General features: G+C 38.2%; 1 protein-coding gene across 1 annotated transcript in view; it reads left to right on the top strand.

Moving 5' to 3' along the window:
* Positions 1-22464, top strand: part of LOC134535084 (piwi-like protein Siwi) — a 42663-nt gene extending 20199 nt beyond the window's left edge. Inside the window, exons 11-17 of the mRNA XM_063373945.1 lie at positions 1019-1160; positions 4701-4983; positions 6807-6975; positions 15846-15967; positions 17101-17246; positions 17331-17478; positions 17668-22464. Of these exons, the coding sequence (XP_063230015.1) occupies positions 1019-1160; positions 4701-4983; positions 6807-6975; positions 15846-15967; positions 17101-17246; positions 17331-17478; positions 17668-17784 (1127 nt within the window). The 3' untranslated portion in view covers positions 17785-22464. The remainder of the gene's footprint in view (positions 1-1018; positions 1161-4700; positions 4984-6806; positions 6976-15845; positions 15968-17100; positions 17247-17330; positions 17479-17667) is intronic.
* The last annotated feature ends 421 nt before the right edge of the window (positions 22465-22885 follow it).

Genomic DNA, 22885 nt, shown 5'->3' with positions numbered 1-22885 from the left:
AAGTTGGCCGCACTTTAGTTTTAAGCAAGTCAATTGTATGCACAATCGTATGAAATAAGGACACTTACCAACAGATGCTGCTGTTGTACTAGCGGGAATATATTTGACAAGATACCGGAACAGAAATGAACAGATCATTCACGTGCAAAAGGTTGTTAATGAATGTTGCAACGAAAAATTAATCATAGGCCTGACAGGATTGGTGTGAACTAGTTGGTGATACGCGAATAAGCTTTTTAATTTTTGGAAAATTAAAATGTAATCATCCGGACAGAACTATAGGTTTCACTGTTGGTAAAGGATGGTTTAGAAAGGTACACGACGTGAGTTGGTCACGGCCGGGCGGGCAAGTCAGCCAGCCGACTGACGATATAAAGTACATAACCACGTATCTGCCATTAACGCTATGTCATATTTGTCATACAAAGTGCGATGGGAGGCATATAAAGATAAATGGTGTGACATATTTATAGTCGAATGTTATTCAACACATTCTTATAATGTAAAGTATATTTTCTTACACAATTTTGGAAAACATTAAATAAATTAGCCTTGCTGTTTATGGAAACTAGTGTTTCAGTATACGCGATTTTGAATAACATGAGCATTTTTAGGAACAAATTATTCGTGCTAAGTGAGGGATAGGTGTACTTTAAAGTTTTCATTGAATAGTATTACCTACATTTCGTTAGCTGCATGTATGGAAAACATTTTGCAGTTAAATTAATATCTATTTAGGGTTTCTAAAAAAACTTAACCCTGATAATTTTTTCTTCACTTTTTTGCTGTGGTTGGTAGTCTTACATTAGTTATTGTGTTATTTGTTTGTTGCATCTGTTACAGTAGTTGTTGCCTATTTGTGTGTGTTAAGACCTATAATTGCCAAGGAATTACGTTCGAAGCTGCAGCGATGACTTTATGATTTCCCGTGTGTGTTTTCTTATGAGCGTCAGTGTTGTGTGGAAGGCCGGTTGTCGGAGTAGAGGCTGTGCGTCACGTGGGTCGTGTGTGACCGCAGGCAACCCCATGTGCGCCATGGTGGAGCTGGGCAACTGGGTGCTGGTGGCTCCGAGCAAGTTCCGTCGCGACGCCCAGGGCTTCGCCCAGACCCTGCAGAAGGCAGCCGCCGGGATGCGCTTCATGGTGGCCGCCCCACAGTTGTGAGTTGCTGTTACTCTTCTTTCTATTATAGTGAAACCCATCAGGCTGCAATGTGCATTGAACTTAAGAATACAGTAAAACCCTCTTAAGAAAATATTGGAATAACCAAACAATGTGCTTCTTAAGCAGGAGAACTTATTAAAAGGGTAAGTAAATAAAAAAGGTTATATTTTTATGTGTTAAAATAGTTATAATAAAAAAACAACGGCAATAAATTATCAGAGTGTTCTGTGTGAAAAAATTCAGTGATATATTTTTGTTTTGAGTTTTTTTTCACACAAATTGGAGGTGAACTTTTGTAGCTCCCACAAGTTCCTCATGACTGACTCAGGAACATCAGGTGTTTCTCCTAAAAGGAGATTAAAATTGTCCAAGAACTGCATGGCTTCACGACATGTTGGAAGGGGCTTGCATTCATCTGCAGCAGATTCATTCTCTTCTTCTTGTTCATCGACTGACTGGACTTAAGCACAAAGTTCGTCCAGATCTTGCTCGCAGCAGGGTGGTAAAACATCATCTGCTGTGACAAATTCATTGAAACTGGTGGTGATGGCAAGTCACTGTCAATGTCATTTCATCATCACCACCTACATCCTGCTCACATGATGTTGATTCAGTTGTGAACCCAGCCTTCTTAAAACAATTGGCAATTGTTTCTGTGGTCACTAAGTGCCATGCCATGGCCAACATTGATGTGGCATCCAGTAGAGACAACTTGTACCTTTGCTGGCTGGTTTCAAGCCTTTGTAGCAACCTCAAAACAAGACTCCTTCAGAATTTCTGTTTTAAGACCTTTATGATGCCTTGGTCCATTTATTGCAATACAGCTGTAGTGTTTGCAGGAAGAAACTCTACTTGCACATTTTTCAAATGTTCCACATCCTTTGGATGAGCAGAGCAATGGTCAATGAACAGAAGAATCTTACTGTTTTTCACTGCCATTCGCCGGTCAAGGCAAATCAAAAACTCACGAAATATCGCACCAGTCATCCATGCAGCCTTGTTATTGTGGTAAGTGCATGGAAGGGTCTTGACATTTCTAAAACATCTGGGTTGTTTTGCTTTGCCCGCAAGAAGTGGCAAATTTTCAGTACCTTCCATGTTTGAGCCAACAAGAACAGTGATTCACTCCTTATTTACCTTAGCACCACTGCAATTGGAGTAGACTTAGGAATGCCATATTGCTGTGCTATCTTAGTCTTGGAAATTGTCTTCTTATCCACTTGCTGGATAATCTCATTTTTTTTGTTCATTAGCGACAAACTGGCTCTCTTTACACTCATTTTTACAAATCCATGAGTCCGTGTAAATTCAAAAACGAGTCACAATCGTCAAAAATGCTTTGCAAAATCAGGCCAAAATTGTAAGCAAATAAAAATCAGTTTAAAACTGAGTGTGTCGTCAACGATCGTTCATAGTGTTACGATGTACTGCGGGTTCGTAAAGGATAGCCCAAATAAAGATTTTTATCACGCACAGTTTTATTGATGGCCACTACTTATGTCACTTACAAATAATCTTCTAAAATGGCAAATAATTAATTGCACATAAAATAATGTTATTTACCCGGTCACTCGTTTCTTACAATCCACACACCTCGCTGGGCCGCAACTCTCGCCGCAGCACCCCTCGTGGGTCTCCGCCGCGGGACTCCGTCGCCGCCGCTGACACTTGCCTTCGCCGAGGATCCGCTCGACGCCTCGCTCAGAACTCCGCCGCACCCGCGGCACTATCGCCCGGAACTGAACTCTTCGCCCTGGAACCTTCGTCCAAGGACTTCGCCACTGCCGCATCCGCGGCACTATCACCGTGGAAACTCCAGCGCGGGAGAACTCCCGACTGAACACTCCGAACTGAACTGACTCGTAGGCCGCCGTCCTCGTTTTATCTATCAGCCACAATTTCTGGAACTCACGAGCGCGGCTGGGGCCAGTCGTGTCATTCCGCGCCGACACGACGGTAGAAATCTATCGAAACACGTGTTGGCGGCTTGCGTAACTCCCAGCTGTCTGGTGTCAGTTACGTGTCAAAGGCTGGACGCCGTGCGGGGAGTGATGGGAAGGAGGGGGGAAAGCGACAATCCTTGTAATATTACAGGCGCGCGCGGCGCATATCATGTCGCGGCAGTCGCCAGCCAGCTCTGCACTTGCACGTGCCCCAGCATTGCTCTAGTTCGTAACAATAGAATCAAGCCAACAATGTTACCAAATCAAAATCCAAAAACAATTGCGTGTGTCGTCAACAATTATCATAAAACCAAACCAGTAGTGTAACCAAATCGGCGTCCAAGAAACAAAGCTTAATAAGTCGTCAACAATCACTAATAAAAAACAAGAGAAATCCGAATCAACAAGCGAGAGTAGTGTATCCACAAGTGAGCAAGATCACACTTACCAGTCGCAAGACAGGCACGGGACCGTGACGGCAATAGACGTGCGCGTAGATGCTATCAGGTGATGTGCGCAGTTTACTGGTATTGGCTAGCGTGGACAGTCTTGCTGGGGTGGTATCTATTTTTAGCAGTCTTTTGTATGCCTGCCTGCTTACAGTACAGCGCTCGCCAAGAAAACCATGAACACATAGCACCCAACAAAGTGTAACAGACTTGTTGTTCAGCCGATTTTACTCAAATTTTCGACTTTCTCTGCTCAAATTATTCACGGTTTCTCAAAAAACAGTCGTATAAACAGAATGGACGCATCAAAGGGGGGTCACATCTGCGGGATTCTACTGTAGTTCTGTTCTGTGTGGTAGACTGGAAACTCAACTGTAATCAAAAGAACCCTAGAAATGATTAATGGTATTTATAGCATCAATAGAATTTAATATTTGATGGTATTTTATTTATTAGGACCAAATAAACACAAATAATGCCAGATATATTTGGTTCAAAAAGTAAAATTAATTTTTTTGTAGAGGGAGGAGAGTTCAAAATAGGCCACCTCCTATTTTACATAGGTAACGATTTTTTCAATGCAATCCATAGAACCGTGAATGTACTTAAAATCGAGGTTCTAGTGCAAGTAAAAATTTTGCTATAAAATGATTAATTCTTAAAAAAAATCGGGTATTTCAGAAACAAGATTGTAATAAATGGTTTTACGTTAAAACCAGTCACTTACACATTCAGATTTAATCAGATAAGGTGTACTGATCACAGCAAAAAGTGATCTAAAGATTTTCTTTCAAACGGTCTGTTTATTTATTTATTGGGAATGCACAATAAAAAATGGCGCAACTTTGACTTTGTTTAATAATATAAATTTTTGTATTTGTTAACCTTAAAAAATTCTTGTTCTTCAGTTAACACACCAAATTTGCTTGAACTATAAAGTAGTTGTATCCTGTCAATCTCTAGTTAATAGTCCTTCCTGTAACATACTTTGCTGTTCGTATTCAAATTATTATTCTCTTTCTCCTGTTAGGTTCCAATTATCTAGTGTTTACCATTGAAGCGTGTGTTTGTTGCTCTGTACATTTTAACAGCTTGTCCACTAACCTATAGTAAAGCACATGGATTTTCGTAATTGTGTTTGCAGCTACGACCTGGACGACTTCCGGACGGCCTCGTACGCACAGGCGCTGGACCAGATCACGGCCAGCAAGCGCCCGCAGATCATCATGGTGGTGGTGCCCAACAACCGCGTGGACCTGTACGGGGCCATCAAGAAGAAGTGTGCGGTGGAGCGAGCCATCCCCACGCAGGTGATCCTGGCCAAGAACCTGGCCAGCAAGGGAGTCATGTCCATCGCGACCAAGGTGGCCATCCAGCTCAACTGCAAGATCGGCGGCTTCCCCTGGACCGTCGAGATACCCCTCAACGTGAGCATACCTACCCTTATATACCCTTCCGTGTGAGCATGCGACACTTACACCGCCAAGCTTTTCCTGGCCAGCCGAGATACCCCTCAACGTGAGCATACCTACCCTTATATACCGTGTGAGCATGCGACACTTACACCGCCAAGCTTTTCCTGGACCGTCGAGATACCCCTCAACGTGAGCATACCTACCCTTATATACCCCTCAGTGTGAGCATGCGACACTTACACCGCCAAGCTTTTCCTGGACCGTCGAGATACCCCTCAACTTGAGCATACCTACCCTTATATACCCCTCAGTGTGAGCATGCGACACTTACACCCCCAAGCTTTCCCTGGACCGTCGAGATACCCCTCAACGTGAGCATACCTACCATACCCTTCATTGTGAGCATGCGACTCTTACACCGCCAAGCTTCCCCTGGACCGTAGAGATACCCCTCAACTTCAACGTGAGCATATCTACAGTGTACTGCCTGCGTACCACCCTTCAATACCCCTCAGTAGGAGCATATAGTAACACCTGTACTGGAACAACGATTATACGTGTGCTCAGGGTTTCATGGATTTCCATCAGTATTTGTATCCGTATTAATTTTATCTGATCTTTCATTCTCATAAAACAAAACATTTCAATTGGATTGCAAGAATATTTAAATGACTACAGTAGAATCCCGCCGATGCGATCCCCTCTCTGATGCGTCCATTCCGTTTATACGACCGTTTTTTTGAGGAACCGTGAAAAATTTGAGCAGAAAAAGTCAAAAATTTGAGTAAAATATGCTGAAAAACAAGTCTGTTACACTTTGTTGGGCGCTATGTGTTCACGTTTATTTTGGCGAGCGCTGTACTGTATTAGGTGCTTCAAGTGTGCGTGAGAGATAAGATAAAGAAGATGAAGAGAGCGAGACCTGCCAGTCAATATATTTGTGGGAGGGGGAGACAGATAAAAGAGAGCCAGCCCTGCAGCAAGCGGAAGTGGTGAAGATCGACATTTACCGTCACACTCTCGCTTGCTAACGATGCTGCTGGTCACCAGCCCCCCCCCCCCCCCCCCCCTTTTTTCTCTTTCTCTCTCTCTCTTTCTCTCTTTTTCTCTATCTCTCTCACACGCATACACACGCGCTTACCCTACTTCTCGCATTCCTGCAAGTCAGCCGGACGGACCAGAGCGATAAGCGCCGCCAGACCACCCGTTGTGTCACGGGACCCAACCTTTTAAACACAACACTAATACAGCCCGCAAGAGACATAATAAACCTTTAATAAGAAGTTATCATTTCAATACTAAATCGTCTGATTTTTCTATACAAAGACTGCGAAAATGGACACGCTGCACTGTATTGAATTTTTTTTTTCGGCAACGGGAGCTCCAATATTGCTTTCTAGGGTATCGTTTTTTTCGGGAGACATCATGCTATTTAAATACTGTAATGTGATTTTAAAAAGTTGTCTTTTTTACACCATAGACTATTTGAATAAGAAATCTATGCGACAAAGGCGATTTTTTATGTTTTTTTTTGGGTTGGGGAGGGGGAGTGGCCCTAATTCTCTATTGCGACCCTTCCGTTTATAAGTCCGTTTTTCCGGGAACCGTGAAGGGTTGCATCAGCGGGATTCTACTGTAGTTAGTTATTAAATAACATTCAAAAGCAAATTGGCATAAGTGATGCATGTTGGGTTTATTGTCGGTTAAATGAAGTCACATTTCACTTGAACAAAGTGCAAATTCAAATCGGTTTATTGAAGTGACTGGAATAATTGAATTTCAAAGCTAGTTATCTATCCTCCCTGCAGTTGCCTGACAGTGGTTGTGTGGTGCAGGGCCTGATGGTGATTGGCTACGACGTGTGCCACGACACGGGCTCCAAGGGCAAGAGCTACGGGGCGCTGGTGGCCTCCCTCGACAAGACCTTCGGCAGGTACTTCTCCACGGTGTCGGCCCACACCAGCGGGGAGGAGCTGTCCGCCCACCTGGCCGTCAACATCACAAGTCAGTGCCCCATGTTCAGTTCCGTTTGTAAATGCCAACGGCATGTTACCGTATTTACTCGCATATAGGTCGCCATCGCAGATAGGTCACACTCATAATTTGAGGTCTTGAATTTGGTATTTAAGATTCCCCCCATGTAGGTCGCACCGGTAATTCATTACAGTGTCGTGCGCGGAGAAAGGTCATTGTACCCGATCAGCTGCTGTTACAGCGCGCCTGCTTGCTCTTTGGTCACTGAGCTGCGCATGCGCAGTATACTCACTCAACGCTCCGCCCAGACTCGTGATGTTCCATCAGCAGCCAGCCAATAGATGCGAGCTTAGCGGAAAAAATATAAGCTCCACCTCCCGTGTACCAGTTTTGTCCAGTTCTAATACCAGTTTATTGGTATACGCACCAGTTTTCTCGCTGCCGTGACATGTTCTAGTTTACGTTAATCTTGATGTCTTGATACCAATAATTAATTAATTACAATCCCCAGAAATAAATTGTCGTTTAAAAAATATGCGTCAACTGTACAATACTTCCGAAATTATAAAATACATATAAAACAGTTACCAAGACTCCGCTCATTTTATCTTGTGAAGTTTGTCCCGTACCAGTATTTCGGCTAAGTTGTGACATAAATACAGTATCAGAAATTAACAATCAGCAACGTTCATACATTCGTGAGTTTGTTTTTCCCTTGTGCGTTTTAGATTGTCTCCTGCTATAATTACTCGGACTTTTACACGCCTAGCCTTAAATTATTACATGTTTAGAAATAAAAGCAACTTTTCATGTTATAAAATATGTATATTTTGCGATTTTAAATGTTTATTGCCGACTATAAACGTTAACGTTTTTCACGATGTTTTTAGTGTTTTTAGGCCTACTAGCTAATCTTTTTTACTCTTAAAGTACCCACGGTATTTTCTGGTTTATGGTTGTTAGGTGACGTAAATAGCGGGATGGATTCGATTTTTGAGTCGTAATTTGCGTGAAAGTTTTGTATTGTACTAGGGAACTAAACGGGACCTGAAGAATATAGTGCAAATAACGGGAAAACGTAAATAACGGTAACGTAAATAAGGGGTTTCGCTATATGTGTACATTGTAAATAAATTTGCCTATACCTATTTAAACTTCTTTTTCGCATTTTAAAGCAAAATATTGCAAAAATAATTCCCCAAAAATTAAAAAAAAAAAATTTTCTTCACATATAGGTCGCACTTCATTTTTTCCCCACCAAATCTGGTAAAATTGCCGCGACCTATATGTGAGTAAATACGGTTTTTTTTGAGATTACTCTTACGATTCTGCTTGAAGACATATCAAATATCACGTATAAATAAACTACTGCAACAAGCTGTGAATGTACCATGACCCAATTTTACAAGGTAAGATGTAAGCTTAGATGGTCACTAACTAACCAATGGGTTTGAAGCAAGGTTTATGCTTCGGAAACTTGATCTGGTGCATGTGTCCATGAGGTGGAGGGTCTGGGGCAGCGTTGGCGGTTACTAATACCGTATTTACCTGCAGAATAGTCTCCCCTGCATGTGGGTCGCAGCTATAATTTGGGTCATAAAAATACAACTTCTTTGCCATAAGGGTTGCTCTTAAGTAAGAGTTCCACCATATATTGTTTCGAGTAGAGTACACATGAAGTCTGTTCCGTGTCTCAGCTTATCTGCGCTTATGAAATACAGAAGAATCTCATTATAAAGTACATCAATGAAGCCTCAACTTTTATACTTAATAATGAAAGTACAGGAGAATCTCGTTATAGCGAGCACGGTAATAGCAAGAACACTGCTATGAGGTCTTTTTGAGGAATTTACGGCGTGAAGCGTGCTTTGGTTATTTGTCTGCTTTATCTCCACCCTTCTCGCTCGCCAGTAGACATCTTGCCGTTACCTGTCACATTCTTCAGCCTTGCAGTCGCCACCTAAGTGCGTGGCTTTAAAAATATAATCCCGTCCTTTCTTTCTTTTATCAAACTTCCGTTAGTTATCTGTGCCTGCGACTCAGTCACAGCATCATTGGCTGGCTTCAAGGCCAAGGTATGCACGAGTCGAATAAACCAAGCCTTTGAGTATACATACATATACTTGTACGCATTTCTTATTTAGAAAATAGACAAAATCTATTTTTTCCCGCCATTAAACATAACAATGTGCACTTTTTTTAAAATTAAATGCTCTTAATTAATTTGTTGGCACATGTTCATTATCGAATAATAACATTGTTTATAAATGTCAGGCCAAAAAAATCAGCCGTCTGTATACTTGTTGCTAATTGATCGCGTTAATAATACACAAATATTTATAAACTTTTTGGAATTATTTCAGTCGTGACACGTTTACAAACACGTCACGTTATTTATTTTACTATCGGACAAATAGTAGGCACTACCGTATTTATTTCCGATTCGCTAGGGCAGTTTTCTTGTAACTTTTGTTGGAGTATCTGTCCGGGAAGGGGTTGGTGATGGTTCTAGTTTAATCCCAAATCTATTTTCTAAAAAAGTTTACAGGTTTCTTTAAATGAAAAAAAGTATAGTTTTCCAGTGACTATTTCGTTTGAGGCGTACGTGCGTTGCCGCACTCCTACTTTTTATAAGGAATTAAATCGTCGCGCTGCACTAGCGCTGCTTGTTAGCAACATCCCGAACCAACATGGCCGCCAGCAGATAGCCCGGGTCGACAATAGATAGCAAAACAATGCTGCGTCGGCCGCGGGCCAAGTCGAGTAATTTATTGCGGGCTGAGATGCTATACTTATGTGCCGTGGTAGGGTATTCTGGTTATTTTGACGTAATCGGTGATCGCATCCGTACTTGTGGGGTATAGTTTTAAAGAGAATTAACACATCTGCTCACAGAAATTAAGATTTCGTTAATATAACCTTTTATTTTCCAATTATACAGGTTTAAACACAATTTTTATGCTATTTTCGGTTAATTTTTATTTTTTGGGGGCCAAAATCTGTCCAATTCGGTTATAGCGAGGATCAAACCCGGAACCGTGACAGCTCGCTATAACGGGACTCTAGTGTACTTTATTCTGAAAGTCTATATATTTACCTTTAAAACATAGTTTATAAAAAAATTCACTGAACTTTATACAGTAGCTTAAATTCTAGGCCTACATATACAAAATTTATAGTATCTGTCGAACACAAAATAACAAATGGGTTAAATTATTTTGCAGGTATATACATTTAATGGGATAGAATTTCCTTGTTATCTGCGAGGCGAAGTCTCTTGCGACGAGCAGATAAAGATGACTGTTCATACAGTTTAATTATTTTTTCGTGAATTTTTGTTGGAGATGTACGAACCTGCAAATTTTTAAGTCGAGTCGAGTCAAATTTACAATAATTAGTTCGAGTCTATTCAAGTCTAGTTTGTAGATCATAAATTCAAGTCGAGTCGATTCCAGTCTGAATTTTTATTTGAATCTTTGACACTTAAGTGGAGCTTGAATATTTGCACTTTATTGCTAAGAGTCCTTAGATGGTTGTCTTGTTATATCATGGCCCACTTAATCAAATATATTTAAAATACAAGTATTAATACAAATAATTCATTTAGGTTAAATTCTTAACTGATATAATACAATTCAATAATTGAGGTATAGAGCATAGAATAAAAGTATTTTCGGAATTTTTAAATTTTATTTAACAAATATCGCCCAACTGTGAAAATAAAAACATTCGATATCTCCTAAAGTATTTGGAATTTCTTATATCCGCCGGCTTTAATGAAAAGAGGAATTTAAAGAGCATATAATAAAAGTATTTTCAGATTTTTAACATTTTTTTTTTCTCACAAATACCGCTCAACTACATATTTACCTTATTTTGAACCGAACGAGTTAGCTGCGGCCTGTAGCATTCACGAGTCAATAAAAAACATTGAATATAATTTAGGCTTGTTGGCGCGAAGGTTAGGGTAAGTTTCACACAATCATTAGAACATTTTTGAAAACTTTCACTTATGGGAAGTGTAAGGCCGTGCTACAATTGGCGCAACATTACAATAAACGTTCCCATAACAAATATAATACATTTAAAGATTATTGCTACAACTCTAATGCCGTTACGTTGCCGGCCAATCGCAAGCTGGCACTTCCAACCAATACATGCTTTTGTATTTGTATTGAATAGTTACACTTTATAAAATACTTTATACTTCATAATTAATTTTAACTTGCCACTTAACTTGGATAGAAAACAATTATACAAAACGCAATCTCGCCGAACGTAATAGTGTAAACAAACACGGAAAAAAAATTCATGTTCGCCAACCTATACTTCCTAAAATTAGTGGAACAAAGTTTTTTTAAATGCCATTTCGTGATTGGTGGCGTATCAGTCTCAAACTTGCGCACAAATATAACGCTACCGTTAATTTATTATTGTAACGTTGCGCCGATTGTAGCATGGATTTACTAAAAAAAAGTAATATTTCTGCCGATATTATGATTATAAAATTTAATTCGTGTTTTGTTTATTAAAAATGTGTTTGTCTTCTTTGCTATGTGGTCACACCTGTAAATTTGGCAATATGTAAAACTAAAATATAAATAATATGGCCGATTGTCGTCATTGTTTGTAAGTACGTGTTTCGGTCTTACATACGTAATTTTTAGTGTCGGCCGAAGTCACGTAAGGAGATATTAAGAATTTATTGTAATTCAATATTATATTTTATCATCGCGTTTTACCCAAATTTCCTTTCGAGTTTCGCCCCGTCGAGTAATATAAACTCGAATGCCGAGCCGAGCTGATGCTACTCGCTCGACTCGAATTTTCGAGTCTCGGCCCATCACTAATTTTGTTTATTGTTGACAGTACAGCAAATCCCCTTATTTGCACTTTTCATGGGGACAAAGTAAAAAAGTGTAAAAAGCGGGAAAGTGTAAATAAAGGGAAAAGTAAGAAATACGTTGAAGTTAATTAAAATACAGTCGCATCTTGCAGCGTTCATAACAAATATGGGCGACATTACACATACGCATTGCACCACAATAAAAAAGTTAAAAAAAAAGGGCCACAAATTGGAAATTTACCGTCAATAGAACGTGCGCGCGGAGAAAGGTAATTGTACTCAATCAGCTGTTGTTATGGTGCGGCGTAGCCACCGGCTGGCTCTCTCTGTTCTCTGAGCTGCGCATGCGCAGTATAACTCACTCAATGCTCCGCCCAGACTCGTGACCTTCCATCAGCAGCCAGCCAATAGAAGCGAGCGTAGCGAAAAAAAATATAAGCTCCACCTCCCGTGTACCAGTTTTTTCCAGTTCTAATACCAGTTTATTGGTATACGCACCAGTTTTCTCGCTGCCTTGACGTGTTCAAGTTTACGTTCATCTTGATGTCTTGATACCAATAATTAATTATTTACGATTCCCAGATATAAATGTTTGGTTCAAAAAATATGCGTCAACTGTACAATACTTCCGAAATTATAAAATACGTGTAAAAGATTTACCAAGACTCCGCTCATTTTATCTTGTGAAGTTTATGTTTGGTACCAGTACTTCAGCTAACTTGTGACATAAATACAGTATCGGCAGCCACGTAATATTCCCGACAATCCCGTTACGTTTATACATTCGTGAGTTTACATTTTTCCCTATTACATTTTAGATTGTCTCCTGCTATAATTACTCGGACTTTTACACGCCTGGGCTTAAATTATTATGTTTAGAAATAAAAGCAACTTTTCATGTTATAAAATATGTATATTTTGCGATTTAAAATGTTCATTGCCGACTATAAACGTTACGTTTTTCACAATGTTTTTAGGCCTACTATGGTTGTTACGTGATGTAAATAGCGGGATGGTTTCGATTTTTGAGACGTAATTCGCGTGAAAGTATTGTATTGGACTAAATGGGAACTAAACGGGACCTGAAGAATATAGTGTAAATAACGGGAAAACGTAAATAACGGTAACATAAATAAGGGGTTTCGTTGTTTAGTGGGCATCAAACCAAACAACCGTGCCACATCTGCATTTTCCTGCCTTTGTCAACTTCTTTTAAAATTTCCACTTTTTACTTCAAAGTGAATTGCTTGCATTTATTTTTTATCTTTTTGGCCATCTATACTGATTAAAATATTCATTCAACAATATTGTTTGCCTCGTGCCACGTCAAAAGTAAGCAAACCTCGCATCCAAAGATAACCATAGCGCTGCACTAGTAGCGCGCATCGCGAGCATCGCTGCGCCAGGCGACATTCCAACTTTCATGGCAACACAAACCGTGTCTGCTATGTTGTGACACCAAACAGTTCAATAATTAACTTGCATAAATTAACATTTGGATTTTCTATTTCGTATATAATTTATACATGGTTGCTACAGGACTAGAAAACCGGGAAAACCGGGAAATGTCAGGGAAATTAAAATGGTCAGGGAATTCCAGGAAATGTCAGGGAAAATTCTACGAATTCTGGAAATTTTAAAGTTGCTTATAATTCAAACAAAGCTTTGTTTTGATACGCTCGTACCGCCACCGAACGACTTCGCTAAAAGGCTGCTGCTTAAGGCACACGGCAACTGCAACTTTTTTTTTACTTGGTCTACGATTGTCTGTTGCAATAGGCTGTTACAACCACCCACCATAACTTCTGGCCAATCCAGGCACTCGTTTGTTCACTAGTGAACCCGGCCTTCATTTGTTTGTGTTTTGATCCTTTTTAATTTGCCCTTGAGACTTTGTGTTTTGTTCCGTTTCCTTGCAGTGAACTACAGAACGGGCATGGCGTCATTTATCTTTTGAAGGCTATTTTCACGTGGAATAAGATGAGTAAAAAGCTTATTACGTGAATTTAAAGGCGTTGTTTCAGGTGAAGTTAGTTTTTGATGAGATCATAAGAAAATAAAGTGCATTTTGATAAAGCAATACCAATTCTCATTTTGAAAACTACCAAGCTGATACGAAAACACGTGGGTTTTGTGTGCGGTTATGTTTTTGCATTTTTTCTAACTATTTTTTTAATTACTTTTTCCCAACCGTTATAATCCGTGAGTTCTGTTGCGTGACACTTACATTGTGTATAAAAAAATGTGCATAACTGAACATGTTTTTCCCCAGAAGCGTTAGTTAACATTGTAAGAATGTAAGAGTATTGCATGTTGTAATGCTGCTATTGTAATTCTCTAAGTAGGCCGGTTATATTGCTAGGTGTGAATTTGTAATAGTTTTTGTATTTGTGTGGTAATATTTTTTTAAGAATTCATAAACAATAATTTTTTAACCTAACATGAAAATATTATGTACTTTTTTTTTAGCTTAGAGATGTCGAAGAAAACTACTTTTAAGGAGAATTGGCTCAAGGAGTCACAGTTTCAGCATATCAAACCCTCTGCTAAAAACATAATTCTGCGTACTGCACTATGTGCTACAAAAGTATTCAACTCGGCAATATGGACCGAAGAGCTCTCACCAGCCATGTCGAAGGAAAAAAAACATTAGCAATTCTGCCGTCAAAATAACACAATAAAAAAAACCTTATTTTACCTCATGTTGAAATTTTTATATTACATTTAATCATATGCACGTTAATATTTATGGTATGTATTTCATAAGAAAGTCAGGGAATTTTTCTCTTAAATTTCTGGAAAACAGGGAAAAGTCAGGGAATTCTAAGAATCTATTTCTGTAGCAACTATGTTAAAATATAATGTTTTTTTAACGTTTGTATCTGCGTTAACTAAAACTTTTAAAACGTTCTCTATAAATACCTAAAACATAACTCAACTAAAAACAATTGTTTTGAAGAGGAGCGAGACAGCAATCAATTGTTTAGATCGTCTCGTGCACTACATTGTGTGATCCATGGAGGAGGAAGAATGGTGCGTTATACTGTTTAATGATTCTATTAATCGTTAAGACAGTATTCGTTTACGTTTTATACTTGACAGTGAAAAATTTAATCATAATGTACATTTATATTTAAAAAAAAACCCTGCGCAAACACAGTTACAATTATGTAAAATTTTCCTGATAACTGGGAAAAAATGGTCGTCGTATTGAAAGGTAGGATACGTTTTTAATGTTAAAAGTGAAATATTTTTACATTGTTTACATTGGTGTTTTCAGCAGGAATTTAGAATCATACTTTGACTGAAATATACGTTATTCTGAAGTACGTTGTAACGGAATTTAACTGTACTGCACTAGTATTATCCCTTAATCCTCTTTTTGACTACTTTCTCTGCTACTTTATTACTGAGTAGAAGGGAGTAAGGCCCGCCCACTTCTTTCTGCCTCTCCTCTACTGATTTATGACACTCCTAATAACAAAAGCATGTACTTTTTTAAAAACTATCACGTTAGTGTCTGAGAAATTTGAGAAATTGGTGTGGTAGGCATAAAGCCTGCAGTTAAGCCTAAGGAAGTGGTTTGGAAGGCGTGAAGGTGGCTATCCAAGCATGGCTGACCAGTTTCGCAATTATTTGGGCACTCGGACCAGGTACCCAAACTTATCACATTTACCGTTTGATTCCTAGTATTAGGTGTGTGGTTGGTAGCTAGTCAGCATGTTATGTGCCTTACACATCTAATTCTGTTTATTTCAATTGTTCCTGCCATTAACATTGGCTACCTGATATAAAAATGTTAGTTTGATGTTGCTACAGATTGGGAAAAGACCTTTAAACATCTACCTAATTTAGTTCTCAGGGGTAAGAAATTATTCAATTTTAGCTTTAGTTCGGCTTAGACAAAAATTTATGTAAAAAGGTAGAGTTGGCCTCAAGCTTGGTGTAATTTTTTTAAGGCTTTGTTGCCGTTTTCTTTTTTGCCTATCCCTGGTATTATTTTTATAATGTTTTGTGTTATGCTGATGTGTTCGCTGGGGGTGTTTGTCCACAGAGGCTCTTCACAAGTACAGGGCCGTGAATCAAGCTTTGCCATCGCGCATTGTCATCTACAGAGATGGAGTTGGGGAAGGCCAGCTCCCGTATGTCGCCCGCAATGAAGTGAATGACATCAGGGTTAGTATTGTAGTGCCTGTTTATTCATGTGTATTTTTCAAACAAAAAATTTATATAATGAGTTTGAGTTGCGTCCACTTTGTTAGGTAAAGTTGCTATTCTATGCCAAAAACTGTTTTCCATTGTTTTCCAAACTGTATTTGTTGCATTAATGCTGTTTTTGCTTTTGCAACCGTGCTTTGTTTTCTGCCGTAACGTAAATGACGAAGCTTAGGTTGAGTGTTTTTAAACTGAAACGGTTGAACTGTTAATTTAAAAAAATTACAATTCATATGTGGTCACTATTTTGAGTCAAAACGACGATACGAGTCACATGTTTCCGCAATTATAGTGTTGATGTAAAGCTGTTTAACTATTTGGTTATTCAGGTATTAATTGTAACGGTGACATGACACAATAAAATAATTAAATGACTTGACTAATGTACTATCACTAATGAACAAAAATTATTTAATAAAATATATTATCATGAGCTAAATATATCAAGAAAAATTTCTGATAATTATAGCTTTATAATATCCAATTAATACTAACGTGATTTTGTATTAGGTTTGTAAATTACGAACCATATTTTTTTCTACGTGTTTATTAGTGTAATCAACATTAGACATTTTCCCACAAAACTGGCCACTCATTTCCAACTCAATAAATGTCTTGGTATCAAATGTAGACGACGTATTTTGCAGGAAAAAAAAAGGCAATTTAATGAGACTCAGTTGCCCGTTTGAAACCTCTCACTTAAATGAACAGAACAGTGGTAGATGGCAATTTCTGGGCAACTGACGGGGAGAGCAACTATTGCTTGAGAGTTGTCTGACCTTGACGAGACAGTTGCTCGTGAATGCTCCCTTAAAATCCCTATCAAGGCAATAATTCAGCAGTTGATGGTGACTCACCATTCTGTTGCCTATGAATGATTTGCCTGTGTGAAAGGGCACTTACTCTTTGTCTAAGTTGGAAAACAAACTGCTAATAAAGTAATAGTTAAGAGCTCACACATTTAAATAGATAGATTATTTTAATTTGTTTATTTCAGATAAGCTTTAAAGTAAAGTAAAAAAAAAATTTTAGTTAAATGTCTAATACATCTGTTTTTAGCAGGAGTAAGTAATGATGCACTTGTGCTTTTGCAGAAGCACCTGGCCAGCGTGTACGGAGACACCCCCGTGATGCTGTGCGTGATCGTGGTCACCAAGAGGATCAACACGCGCCTGTTCTCCAGGGGGGGCAACCCCCCGCCGGGCACCGTGGCCGACGATGTGGTCACCAACCCGGAGAAGTGAGTGTTCAGGTCACGTCCCCCCCGGCCGGTGGGCTGCCGGTGCGAGAGAGACGGAGAGAGGTGACGTGTGTGGTGTCGCAGGTACGACTTCTTCCTGGTGTCCCAGTCGGTGCGCCAGGGCACGGTCAGCCCCACCTCCTACAACGTCATCTTCGACACCCTGGGGCTGCCCCCGGACCGCCTGCAGCGGCTCACCTACAAGTTCTGCCACCTGTACTTCAACTGGAGCGTGAGTCTCGTCAGCACCGTTCCTCTGACGTGATTAGAACTGATGGCACTTGAGAAACAACAGTGTTTCTGTGACAGCTGCTAGATAGTATATGATCCGAGGAACGGTTCTTCGTTATGATTATTAATGCAATGTGTGTGTGAAAGTATTGAAAGGATGGGTGGTAGCAGTTGTATGTGGTGTGCGCAGGGCACCGTGCGAGTGCCGGCGCCGTGCCAGTACGCCCACAAGCTGGCGTTCCTGGTGGGACAGGCGCTGCACCGCCCGCCCCACTCCCAGCTCGAGGACTTCCTCTACTTCTTGTGAGCCTGGAAGTACACGGACTCTTTTTTAACATTTATGTGTGTTCCTTGGAAACATTCCACCTGTTCTACGTCGGAAGCAGAACTCGACGAATGTGAGAGTGGGTTTGGTGGAAGTTACAAGACTGACATTCCTCTGGACGCAACTGTTGTAATACAAGTGTGCTGGCAGGTTGGCAAGGAAGCATGTGCCTTAGTCATATTCTGTTTGTTACTGTAGAACCTCGATTTTACATTTTGTTTATTTAAACTCCTATATTATGCATATATTTTAATTTTGTTTCTAGACCCACGCCCATATTTTCTAATCCTATAATGTACCATACAAGAAAATAATGGTTTACACTGATCTACACTTCAATTGTGCCATGTGTAATGGGTTATATTTATTCTTATTTCGCATAGCAATTTTTTGTGTTTAATGTCTAGCCTAATTTCAGGCCTTAGCATATTGTTGATATGCGGGACAGGTATGTATTTATTGGACTAGTCATTAGGATGGCAGTTATTCTTACCTGTGTATGCAGCCATATTTTAATATTGAGTACCTCAAAAATGATTAGGTATGATTTTTTATTTTGCTTTATGTTGATATGCATAGAAGTGAAATTGACAATTTTATTATGTCATGTAAAGGTATGAACAGGTTTTAAAACTGAATTTACTCAAATATGATACCCATTTTTTTGGTGTCTTTTTGAGCTCAGGAAATGAACTGTGTGTGTTGCAGCCAAGTATTGTGGAATGCCGTAATAAATATTGATTTAGACCTCAATTCACACAATTAAGTATCACTATTTATTTATCACAGAAATGCAGAGAAACTTAATTACACATTAGAAATGTTGTCACTATCAGTGTTTTGTATGATGAATCTCAGGCATTTTTTGTTTTAAATTTTTGTTGTGTCTACTAAATATCTGGCACAATTATGTTGTTATAATCGAGTGTGGTTAAATTAAATTAATTTTACTTGGAGTCCTGTGAGTATAAATTTATACCCAAGGAGATTCAAGAAACCAAGCATGCAGTGCATTATCAAATGTTAATTAATAATGGTAGAAGTGAAAAAAAATTAACGTTTCGGATTAAAATGATTACTGTTGGGTGTGTTTAAAGTTGGCAGCACTGAGTGTTATAATGGGATCTTGAATCCTACGTATTCATTTTTTCTAAAACACATCTGTGAAGCTATTCCTAGTTTCAGTTGGATTTTTAATATTGGCGTGTTGCCACATCTGGAGGCAAACCCAACATTTGCAGTGTGTGTAGCACAAGTTATTCAGTGAGGTAACATTTCCAGGAGATAGTACAAGGATGGGGGATAAGTAGCCATGTAACATTCAGCTAGATACTGTATAAAGACCCATTTACATTGGAAATTTATATCATACAATGTATATATTGACACTTTCACATTACCTGTGTAAACATGCCTGACATTAATTGTCGCATACATATGTGATCATCTCCAAACATGTTGCACTTCTTTCTTGTCTCAAGTTTAAATGCCAACCCACCTGACACCGCTCCGCGAGAAATCATGTGTCGAGACCTTTTTACTTTAAAGTGTAAATGCTTCTTGATAATGAGTGTGACAATTATTCCACTAATTGGTTTTGATTGTAAACACATAATGAAGGAAATGCTTGTGTCTCGAATATTTATAGCTTCAGTTCAAGGGATTTAAACTTTTGAGATGTCAGAAAAATCATGAGTTATGTGGCAAAGAAAAGATAACCAAGGAGTGACGTAAAGAATTTTGAATTGAGGTCAAGTTGGATGTTAACTAGAGGTGTAATAGTAACGAAAAAAAGCGTACCTGTATGTGTTCGTTACTATAACAATTAGTACTCGTTACTTTTGTATCGTTATGTTACTCATTACTTTTGATACCGCATAACATAATATGTTATGTTGCAGCAACGAATCGAGTCATATTGCGTACACGTACAGTATGACATCGCGTAAATAATAATAAATCAAATATAAACAATTAAAAATATTTGATAATTAACAGCTTTTGTTAACCAAGAAACATATAAATCTCATTAGAGCAGCTTTATTAGAGCAAAAAAATGTGAAAATACGCGATAATAAAAAACAAAACATACATATTTATAATTTGTTAAAAAATACTTATGTTTCTGTTCCAATCACACTGTCTACACACACATTACCTTTAATGAACAGTAAAAAACTTTTAACGACGAATTTTTAAATTATACTTTACTTAATAAACAAACATCGTTCTTTGTAACGAATAAGCGCGTGCATGCGTAAAACATACGAAAAATGTAACGAAATGCATTTGTGTGTAAAATTTCTTAACTCGTTACTAGATGGCGCACCCGTTACTCAGTACCGAATACATACGGTTTGTTACAGCTATATTGTTAACGATAACAGAATATTGGGACTGTTGCAAGAAGCATGTTACTTTGAAAGAAATATGGCACTGCAAAAAATATCTAGGACAACTGAATTTGTGAAATCAGTAAAAACCCAGTTTAAAAAAAGACATGAGTATATTAATAATTATGTTTCTAAATGGCAAAATTGTGTGCTTAAACTTTTTCTCAGTGTTAATATAAACTTAACTCAGTAAAATTATCATAACAAATGTGTGGAGGGGTGAACTGGTCTGTCCTTGTATGTCGGCTTCTGATAACAGCTTTTTGTAATGGCAGTTTAAATACTGAGTACTCTTTACTAAAGTAGCAGTGAAAAAATATCTCTTAAATACTGCAGATTCTGAAAGAAGCTGAATTGAACATTGATAGTTTTAATTTTTCTCCACCATTAGTTTTAAACAAAGTAAAATGAAATTTACAAAAAAGAAATATTGTAAACTAGATTTACCTTTTTGATCACATTTTATTATTTTAATCCTGTGTCATGGAATAAAATGAAATAACTTTGTTTGTTAATGTTTTGAAACATAACTTTGCTTTTAAGAAATACATATATCCCTTGTTTTGGTGTCAACTGATAATTGATTGGCTTCATTGATGTTTCTTTGTAGTTCGCAACACTGGAATTTTCGATGAAGTGTTTACGTGCACACACACACATTCTAACAGGCACCTGTGACATGTGAGAATTGTGACTGCCAAATTTTCTTGTTGCTTAGGTGAAAATGGGAAGTTATTCATTGTGATATTATAAAAATTGTAAAATTCATACTGAGGGTCAAAAGAAGAATGTGACTTGAGAATTGATGTGACATGGTTCGATTAATATTAGTGTTGTAAACAGAACCATATTTAATTTTACTTGTGTAAATTTAATTTTGTATTCCCGGGAAATTTCGAAAGAAAGGTGATGTGTTTGAGAGATGAAAATTATATAAATGGAAACAAAAAAATATTTTTATTCATACCTAATCTTCTGGCAATTGTATAGTTTGTAAAATGGGGGTTCTACTATGTGTTTGCTATTATCAGTTTTAACAAGATAAAAGTGAATTTTGAGGCATTTTAAAATTCTTGCCTGGTTACCATTTTCATTTCATGACAGTATTCGTGCACATTATACTACTTGGAGACTTGCCAAACATAACTGCTTTTAATAGAAGCTTTGAATTATTTTTGTTTCAGTGTTGACTGTAATACCTATTTTGTTTAGCAGTACACAATGCAGGACTATTATTTGGACTTCATTCAGCCATTATAAACATAGTACAAATAAGTAAATGTTTGAAAGTGGAATTTCGTTTAATATTGTTGCCAAGTATTGTTGAATGGATTTTGCCTTTGCTGCATGTTAGTTGTATTTATGATTGAATTACACTTTGGAAGATATTTTGTTGGTTGTTTTTTTCCTTCTCAGATCTGTTAATTTTAGTAATCTGTGGATCTGGTTATTTAAGTAATCAAGAATTTTTTTATTAATTAATACAATGTAAAATTTTGCATTTATTTTACTTGCATTGTTGCTTAGGTTAAGTGTCTCGACTTTGAGATCTGCATCTAGCTGCAGGAAGGGATCAGCAATGTTTATTGCTGGTTTTGCATTTATACATTTCTTATGTTGTAAAGCAGCAAAATTTTTATATTTTCACAATGCAAGGACATGGTGGAACACAATAGAAGTTGTGAATCTCCATAAAAATACTTTTTAAGCTTAAAAAAAATGTGATTACAATGGAGCATTATAAATTTTTTTTCGATAGCACTTGCTATGTAGAAAATGTCCTTTTAATCCGCACTGCTGCTTGCTAGTTTAAAATTTCTCTAGTGGTACTACACGGTTATATTTGTTTCAGTGTTTGGTTTGACGACATGGGTGCTTCATGGACCACTGTCTTATTTTTTTAAATATCCGTGGAGTGGCGAACAGTTCTGATCCATGTGTCATCCGAGCACTAGTTAGTTCGATCAGCGAGGTCTAACTGTTGGCTGTTCCTGGCGATCCCTTTCTGTAGCTGTCTGTAGCGTTGGAGTTGTTACGGCAGAGTGGTGCGGCTGAAGCATTCCTCTGTGTTTCTCGAGTGTTTACTGTTAATGTGTACTTGTTCAATTTATTCATAGTTTAAACCTATTTTTAGTGTTAGTAAGGCCTGAGTATGTATGGTCTCATGTGCTTTCTATGTTCAGTTTGATCCTGTGTATAAACGTAGTTGCTGGGCATTTCTCAGTGAAGTGTTTTGTACTTTTCATAATAAAATATTAAAAGAACAAAATTTTTTCTGTGTTACCTTTCTCAAGGAGCTTATTTTTTTTCAAAAGAGGTGATTTTTTTTTTACTTAGCTGAATTTGAGATGGCCTTGATACTGCTTGTTGAGTTATAGGAACCTTGTTCTCTGTCATCATGGCTGTCGAACCCGAGGGTCTTATCTGCGCCAAATCAAAGCAAGTAATTAAAAAAAAAAACTATTGCTTTTTGGCCTGCATTTACTCTGACCTTGAACATTCTGAAATGCGCAAAAAAAAACTGCTTTTGATCCGTTCAAAAGATCAGTTCATTTTAGTTCTGGCCACTGACAACGGGATCCAGCACATCTCGGGAGTCAAGTACCTGTCATGGCTAGGTGGCTGGTCTTGTCACATGGCTGGTCGGCTTGTGTAGCTGGAAGGCCTGATGTCTAGCTGTAGACTTACTT

This window comes from Bacillus rossius, chromosome 8 (genome assembly GCF_032445375.1).
Source record: "Bacillus rossius redtenbacheri isolate Brsri chromosome 8, Brsri_v3, whole genome shotgun sequence".
Lineage (NCBI taxonomy): Eukaryota > Metazoa > Arthropoda > Insecta > Phasmatodea > Bacillidae > Bacillus > Bacillus rossius.
Note: the sequence above shows the minus strand (reverse complement) of the source record. Positions and strands in the feature narration are given on the sequence as shown.